The 9,033-nt window shown below is 41.0% G+C and overlaps 1 protein-coding gene across 1 annotated transcript in view; it reads right to left on the reverse strand.

Moving 5' to 3' along the window:
* Positions 1 to 940: 940 nt before the first annotated feature.
* Positions 941 to 9,033, reverse strand: part of CHAF1B (chromatin assembly factor 1 subunit B) — a 37,153-nt gene continuing 29,060 nt past the window's right edge. Inside the window, exons 10-13 of the mRNA XM_042780998.1 lie at positions 5,837 to 5,999; positions 4,387 to 4,821; positions 2,403 to 2,497; positions 941 to 1,011 (exon numbers count right to left, since the gene is read on the reverse strand). Coding sequence (XP_042636932.1) covers positions 941 to 1,011; positions 2,403 to 2,497; positions 4,387 to 4,821; positions 5,837 to 5,999 — 764 coding nt within the window. The remainder of the gene's footprint in view (positions 1,012 to 2,402; positions 2,498 to 4,386; positions 4,822 to 5,836; positions 6,000 to 9,033) is intronic.

A 9,033-nucleotide genomic window follows, 5' to 3' on the forward strand; every position in this document is an offset into this window, starting at 1 on the left:
CCATAGAGATACTGCCTTGGAAACCCAAAGAGGGGTCGCTATGAGTTGGAAAATGACTCGATAGCACTGAATTTGTTTGTTTTTTTTTTAATTAAAAGCTAAATCTGAAAATCACTTCAACATTCTAAAATTCAACAGAATAAACCTCAACTTCCTTTCTCCTCTTTCTGATTCCAACTTTAAAAGTCCACTTATAAAGTGTCCGTACTTCCATATAAACATTTCAAGGAGGATTCACTGATGCTCACACTAGATTAAGACATGCTTGTTTAGAAGTTCATCAAAAAGACAATTTAGACTATTAAAATGTTCACATCCCCAAGTCCATTAATCTCAATGTCCATCGACAGATGAACAGATAAACAAAATGTTGTGCATACATACGATGAACTATTTCTCAGCCATAACGAGAAATAAAGTCCTGATACATGCTACCACGTGGATGAACCCTGAAAACATGATGCTAAGTGAAATAAGTCAGTCAGAAAAGGACTGATATTGTATAATCCCACTTACATGGAAGAGGCAAATGTATGGAGATGACATCTCATTAGTGGTTACCTGGGGTGAAAAGGAAAAGGAGAGTCACTGCCCAGGGGCACTGAGCTTCTTCTAAAGGCTGATAGAGAATCTGGAAACAGATAGTGGTGATGGTTGCTCAACATAGGCATAATCAATGTCACCGAGTTGTACATATTTTGCTACATATTTTTACCCCAATGGGAAAAAAATATATATATATACTGAGTACAATAGCAAACACATTTCTGGATAAAAATCAATACATGTGTATTCTCTGTTACAGAAATCAATGCACAAGTGTTTGTGCATACTCTTGATGCCACTGGTCCCAGGCGTCAGCAGCCCAGCCTTTCTCTGTGCACAGGGTGGGTCCCAGATTGGGTAGAAGTCAGGTCTCATCAGGGGTCCCAAATGTAGGTTATTTAGAGTTTTCACCAAGCCTGGGACGTTTTGGTTTTGTACGAGAGCACTGAGGATCCCCAAGTATCTCTGAAACATGAAGAAAAGTAAAGTTTGCTAATAAATAAAAATGTCTTTAAATTAAGAGCTGACATTTACAAAATAAATTTAGTGCCAAGATAAGGAACCAAACTCCCTGGCAAGATGCTATGTTGATTCATGGGGAAGGATTTGTATCAGTGGTTCCCAGTTGGGGGGCAAGTCTACCCACCCCTGGGACATCTGGCAACATCTGGAGACATTTTTGGTTGTAATGACTGAGGGGGTGGTACTTGCATCTAGTGGGGTAAGAGAGCAGGGATGCCACTCAACACCCTACAATGTATGGGCCAGCCTCCACCACAAAGAATTTTCCAGTCCAAATGTCAATAGTGCTCAGACTGGAAAACTCTGATCTATATTATCTATACATTTCCTGAACCCACTTTCCATGTCCCAGTGATGCTTTTACTGCCAGGAGGGTCTACCTGCTGAGACATTAATAGGCAGCTGTTGAGTTTGAATGACAGCTCTTATAAGATGCATCCTTGCTTTCTCAGAACTCACTGGAAATCAGTTGGTCTTAATTTCCAAAAGAACAAAAGAGAAGACATTCTTGGGACCATAGTCACAAGGGACATCAAGCTCAATTGGCATAATATACTACACAAAAATATTGTTCCACATCCTACTTTGACGAGTAGTGACTGGGATTTTAAAAGCGTGCAAGTGACCATCTAGATTCAACGATGGATCTCTCTTCATCCATAGCAAAAACGAATGAAGAAAACCAAAGACACATGGAAACAATTAGTCTAAGTGCCTTGTTCACCATGCAGTCCTCAGCCTATATGACTATGAGACCAGAAGAACTAAGATGGTGCCTGGCTACCACTGTCAATCACTTGGAGGAAGATCTCTCTGTAGGAGATCTTGGCTAGAGTGGGAGAACAATATGGAATAAAACTCAAAATCATTTGAAAGAAAAAAGAAAAAGGGACCAGGTTTGCTGGTCTATCAGAGCCTGATAGAACCACTCAGACTATGGCCCCTAGTTGCCCTTTAGGTCTGGAATTGAACCCACTCCTGTGGCTTCCAGCCAAACAAAAGACAGGCATATGAGCTGAAGATTTACACTAGGTAGATACACTCCTTGGAGAGATCAATCAAGGGAGAATAGAAGGGCTGTGTATGCACAGGGAGACAGCTCAGGGGGCAGGAATGCACGGGAGGAAAGGACACAGGGAAGAGGTAACGATGGGGAGGAAGTGGGAGGGAAGCTGTTGCATTGTGGTAAATTGTAGTCAATGTCATGAAACAAAGTGTATGTGAGCTGCTGTATGGAAAGTCAATTTGCTCTGTAAACTTTCACCCAAATCACAATAAAAATACTAAAAAGGAAAAAAAAAAAAGATATTCTAACAAGTATAGCTATCACTTACCTGACTGGTTTTCTTCTGTGGAAGGGGTGGGAATTACACTTGTTGGTATAGAATTTGGTGTAGTATCTGTCTTTAAGGGTATTAAGTTTATTCTCCTTGATTAAAGAAAAAGAAGGAGAAAAGGGAAGCACGATCATTAGTGCCAGAATTGTTAATGGTTGACACCAAATTTCAAAAATACCAAAGGACATACTTAAAAATTTCAGGAGATCATTATACAAGGCACTACACATAATGCTGATATGCCTTATATAACTAAGGATTATGTTTATATACTGAGTTAAACTATCACATGCATCATGGTCAACGTAAACCTTAACTAGACAACTAAAGGTTTCAAAGCCTATGTTTTATTATCACCAGCAGTGTGCTGAGCCACCTGCTACTAGATGTCATGTGCACGACTACTAGACATGGTGTTTACACTTGGAAAGCCCAAAACATTGATAATTCTTCTATAAAATCCAGACTCTTCATTTTCAACATCGATTACTTAAAAAAAAAAAAAAGAATTACAGCTTCTGGAAGCTTGGTAAATACTTTGGAAGAAATTTTAGAGAAAAGAAAAAGTTTTATATAAAAAATATTTAAAAGACACTCCCTTCCCCATTCCCTTCCTCCACCTAAACACAGATAAAATAAAAATGCATCTGTGATCTGCAAAGAGAAATTGGAGCTTAAAAAGGAGCTCTTAAAAAAAAAAAGGAGCTCTGGTGGTGCTGTGGTTAAGGCACTGGGCTGCTGACCAAAAAGTCAGCAGTTTGAACTCACCAGCAGCTCTGCAGGAGAAAGACGAGGCAGTTTGCTTCCATAAAGATTTATACCTTTGAAACCCTATGTGGGTCGCTGTGCATCAGAATCGACTTGATGGCAGTGGGTTTGGGTTTTGTTTTTATACACCTTGTATAAAGAATTTTCCAGTGGAGTGACATGAACATAGTTGAGAACTGGAGAGGCAGCAAGCACTCTACTGTCATTCATCACCCTCACGTCTTCCCTTGTCATGGTCACCGCCTGCATCCCCGTCCCTGCAAAGCTCCCAAATCAGTAGATCTGGATGGTCAGGAAGTAGAGGGATTGGGGGAGAAGGAAGGATACAGAGTCAGGGGGATAACCAGACATCAGAGAGCAAAGGAAGGAAAATGAAGGCTAACTGCTGCTTGGCAATGGAGCGACAGTGAGAGTGTGTGGTTCGCCAGTTGCAGTGAGAGAAATGAGCTCAGGCACACACAACAGCCAAACTGACACAAACAGGGAAGGAACCCACTGTGGCATCACCAAGTCGATGGTTTTATTATCAGACCAGAAAGAACTGTTTACCATGAACCAGTCTGCTGGAAACAGCAACTACAATCTTAATAAGAGGTTGCTTCAATTTCCTATATGTGGTGAAGTGCCTGCTACCATCCTTGGGGAAGAGAGCAGAGAGAGAGAATCAGGACACACTTCCTGTCCTTGAGGGACTCGCACTCTAACAGGGGAAAGGAAGCACAAATCAACACCTACAATCAATGTGTTGTTTGACGTGCTACGGCAGAGAGAATTTAGAAGTGCTGAATGGCTAAGGCTCAGAGGAGTGAAAGGACACTCCAACAGATCTTTCAGGAGGATGCTAGTGTCACCAAGGGGAGAAGATATACAGTGTGTTTTGGAGAAAGGGAAAGGCACAGATGCCTCAAAGTGTGGCATGTGTGCTGGGCTGGAGATTTAGGCACACGGAAAGCAGGGGAATGAGAGGCAATGGTCCAACCATAGGCTGCAACCAATTCACAGTCTATGTGCCACTTTGCATAGCAGTCTGCACTTTACACACCAGGTAGGCAACAGGGAACCAAAGTGACATGCTCAGATTTGATAAGGACTTCAGCAACAGTGTGAAGCATGTGTTGTATGGAACCTCACCTATAACAGTTTGGGGTTTTCAGTTTTTACTTAGCTTCTCACACTGCAATTAACAGTTTCTTGTTGTGTCAACAGCTCTTACCGGGGTGCTGTCTTGCTCCAGGCTTGCAGTGTGTTCAGAGTGACCCTGCGGGGTGGGTGGGCTTTCACGCTAGGACCGCTGGGCTGCGGGGTTGTCTTCTCCTCTGCAGACCCTGGTGAGGCACCTTTAAGGCCAGGAGTCATTGAGGGCGTGTCTTTTACCACCGGAGGGGCTGTGGATGGCTTGCTCTGAGGGGGGGTGGTGCTGGGACTGCTGGGGTCCTGGGTTCTGCTGGTGGGGGTTCCTTCCACTGATCTGGATCCTGGTGAAGACCCTTGGTGTATCTGACTCTTAGTTTTCTTTGCTGTTCCAGGAGTTCTTAGGCTCAAAACTGGCTTCTCTTTCAAAGGTATTCCAAGTTCATCCTTCTCAAATGTCACAAATGAACAATAACCATCTGTGGAAGAAATGGCCAGGAAGGCCCCATCGCTGGACCTTATTCCCCAAAACAGGAGAGAGAAGTTAGAAACCTTGCAAGGGCTACGCACCAAATGGTATGTCATCACACAGAACCTCATGCAAAATTGCAAGCTTTTTTAAAGGCAAAAACAGGAGAGAAGAGGGGAACCATAATTAAAACGTTTGTTTTAACTCCTTAGTTATGCCCATCCACTTCCCAAGCCCATCTCAACTTCCTAAATCACTGTAGTATACCTTTTCTGGTATCAGATTTCACCTGAACAAAGGTGAGATGACCTGTTCTTCAAGGTCAAAAGGAAATTGAAAGAAGAAAAAGGGAGTTATGAAGAGCAAGCCACAGATTGTTAGTGGCCAGACTTTGGCTAGTGCTCATACTAGGAACAAATCAGCCAAGGAGACTGAATCAGAGAACCACGAGGTGGCTCAGGGCTGAAAGCAGAAAGGCCGATGGCCTGCCAGGACGCTGTCAGCACGCCAGCACCTCTCTCTGTCTGGGTACCAAGGACTCACAGGTGTGGGCTTTTTCTCCCAAGGGGGCAGCTACAGGGCCTGCTGATTCTCCAAACCCAGGGAGCCATGGGGCAGTCCTTCAGTTTATTGAAATTAAGTGAATCTCATAGGGAAATCTGAATAGCATCGTGACCCACAGCTGTTAAAACAGGAAGCAAATACTGTGGCAAACTATAAATTGCTTTCCTTTTAATGCTGACTCCTTCAACAAAACAACTGGTAAAATAAGGACAAAAAAAGCATTTAGTGATGAAACATTCTCTAATGAAAGAGTCTATTCCAGGGTAACAGCTACTGCTGTTGTTAGTGGCTGTCGAGTCACCCTCAACTCATGGCCACCCCATGCACAATGGGATCAGACTGTTATGATCCCTAGTTTTCACTGGCTGACTTTCAGAAGCAGATCACCAGCCCTTTCTTCCTAGTGTTTCTTAGTCTGGAAGCTCCACTGAAACCTGTTTAGCATCATAGCAACATGAAAGCCTCCACTGACAGACAGGTGGCATCACCAGCTACTCACCATGAAATATCACTCAGGGTATGATAATGTATATTAGATACATAACCAAAAGGGAAACATTGCTGAGAATCATATAACAGCACGGAGTCTTCGGAAGCCACTGCAAACACCAAGCGGTAAGGCAGGTTCATCAGCTCCTGACTTGGCTCTTGTGATAATTTGTCTGCATAAAGGGTCAAAACGGGGACAAAGGAAGGAAAAGTAAAACAAACAAAAACAAAGTTCCCAAAGGAAACAAATTTCCTCCAAAAAGTCTTCTCCAGGGAATATAAGTAACATCACTCTATTAAAAACTAATCTGTTTGATGTTTAACAAAAGAATTATTTTTATACTATTTGATGTATGTATGTATGTATTTATACATACATACATACATAACTATATAAATAACAGAAAGCCATACAGGAACCAGAAAGGACAGGGTATCATGTATCAAGAATCATTGGCCCCTAAGAGCCAAAAAAGATAAAAGTGAAAAAGGCATGTGAATGAGGCAAGTCAACCTAAGGGGACATTTCCTAATAAGGAGAAGGTTATTTAGAAATATGTTATCAAGTGTTTTATATTCACTCATATAAAGGATGAAAAAGTTAAAAACAGTGTCTGCTTCCAGATTTACCCTCCCACCCCAAACAGCTAAAATATAGGCAAAATGTATGAAACAACAGTGTTTAAGTCACTGGACATCATGTAGGACAAGCCCTGAGAAATGAGTCACAAATCAGCTAAGTCCTACAAGTACCCCAGCTTACTGCCCATGAGTGATCAGGCCAGTCAAGGCAGAGGAAACTCAGGCAGAGCCCAGTGGACTCCCTGAGTTGAGAAGAGGAGCTACAAGTCCGGGAAGGCCCAGGCAGCCAGAATTCACAGGGCAGAGCACCAGAGAGCTGCAGAGACCCAGGGATCTGCAGATCCCTCTCGACTATTCGACTGAGTCCTGATCAGTGCAAGCATGTGAGGAAAATGCTTGAGGCTGGGGAAAGAATGACTGGAAGGAAACAGAACAATCTTTGAAGCTCACAGAGGGCCAGGAATAGAGTGTGCTTCAACCAACAAGGATGGAAATACCTCTTATTTCACAGGGTACTGGTTAGAGTACTCAAAGGGTTTTGCCTCAGTAGAAGGGAAAATTGGCTCTACACTAAATACTGCTGTTGCCTCATCTAACAAAGTCTAAGAAAATCAAAATGTTTCCAAGTAACTTAACTGCATCCCAAAATAAAGTTCAAGAATATTTTTAAGAATAAAAATATATCCAGCATCCAGTAAGATATAATTTACAATGTCTGGTACCCAATCAAAAATAACCAGTCATGCACAATACTGCATTATCAGTAATAACAAACATTAATCTACAGTTGGATACATAGGTAGACAAGCTGAATGATCAATATGTCTAGGCAAAAGAGAATATACCCATGACCACAGATGAGTCTGGCAGACAGTATTTCTACATACATATTTATAAATGCTATAAGAATGTCCATATAAATAATAGAGTTAATGGGGCAAAGTAATGATAATTTCTTAGCCACAGCCAAACACCCTAAGGGAGTGAGTCACTGTGCCCACAGGCTCAGAACCATGGTCATGAGGGACATCAAGCTCAACTGGCATAACATACTACACAAAAACATTGTTCTACACCCTACTTTAGTGAACAGCAACTGAGGTTATAAAAGCTTACAAGTGGCCATCTAAGATGCAACAATTTATCTCTCCTCTTCTGGACCAAAGAATGAAGAAAAACAAAGACACATGGAAATAATTAGTCCAAGAGATTAGTAGACCATGCAAACCTCAGCCTACATGACTCTGAGACCAGAAGAACTAGATGGTGCCTGACTGCCACTGTCCATCACTCAGAAATGGATCAAAATAGGAGATCTCAGATAAAATGGGAGAAGAATGTGGACCAAAACTCAAAATCATTAAAAAAAAAAAAAAAGACCAGATTTACTGGTCTGATAGAGACTGGTGAAACTCCCAAAACTACGGTCCCTAGTCACCCTATCGGCCTGCAATTGAACGGACTCCTGTGGCTTCCAGCCAAACAAGAGACAAGCATATAAAGTAAACATTTATACCAGGTAGGTGCACTCTGTAGAATGATCAACTATGGCAGATCAAAAGGCCAGTATTTGCATGAATAGCTCAGAGGACAGGAATGCATAGGAGAGAAGGACACAGGGAAAAGGTAACCATGGGAGGAAGTGGGAAGAGAGCTGCTGAACTGTAGGGATTGCAATCAATGTCATGAAACAAAATATGACTAAACTGTTGTATGGAAAATGAATTTGCTCTGTAAAAAAAAAAAAAAAAAAAAATCCCAGTCATGCAAAGAAGCAAGAAAATATGATCTATAATAGGGAAAAAAATCAATGAATCAAAACCAATCCAAAATGGTAGAATTAGCAGATGAAAACATTAAAAGAATTATTAGTACTATATTCCATATGTTCAAGAAGCAAGAGGAAAGACTGAGTATGGTAAGTAGAGACATGGAACACATGAGACTCAAATCAAACTTCTGTATGAAAACTATAATGCAGGAGATGAAAAATACACTAGATGGGACTAAGGGGAGATTACATAGAACAAAAAATTAGTGAACTCAAAGCGTAGCTACAGAAAGTATTCAAAAGTAAAACAATGAGAGAAAAGACTAAAAAGTACAAAGAGGATCAGTGAACTGTAGAATAATTGAACTAGCTTTAATACATGTGTAATTGGAGTCCCTGAAGAAGAGACTTTAAAAATGACCCAAAAAATTGAAAATTTCCAAATCTGATAAAAACTGTAAACCCATGGACCTAAGAAGCTCATCAAACTCCAAACATATGAAAAACAAAGAAAAGTATATCGAGGCACATCATAGTCAGATTGCTTAAAGTCATAGATAAAGAGAAAATCTTAAAAGCAGCCAGAGGAAAAACAAATTTAAAAATAAACAAAAAAACAATTCATACACAATTTCATTATCCAGAAAATCAATAATAAATGACATTCAACCTGCTTTAGTAGAAAAACAAAACTAGTACTCATATTCCTTTAAAGCTGCTTTAAGCCAGGAAAGTATATTCTGGACATTGCAGAAAAAATTGATGCATATTTTGATACCATCAGTCTTTTTTCCAGCTTTTGAGAGGGACTAAACTTCTGCAGAGCTCTGGTAGCATAGTGGCTAAGACACTTG

The sequence above is a fragment of the Orycteropus afer genome, unplaced genomic scaffold (genome assembly GCF_000298275.1).
Source record: "Orycteropus afer afer isolate SDZICR_OR568_19922 unplaced genomic scaffold, OryAfe1.0 scaffold00078, whole genome shotgun sequence".
NCBI lineage: Eukaryota > Metazoa > Chordata > Mammalia > Tubulidentata > Orycteropodidae > Orycteropus > Orycteropus afer.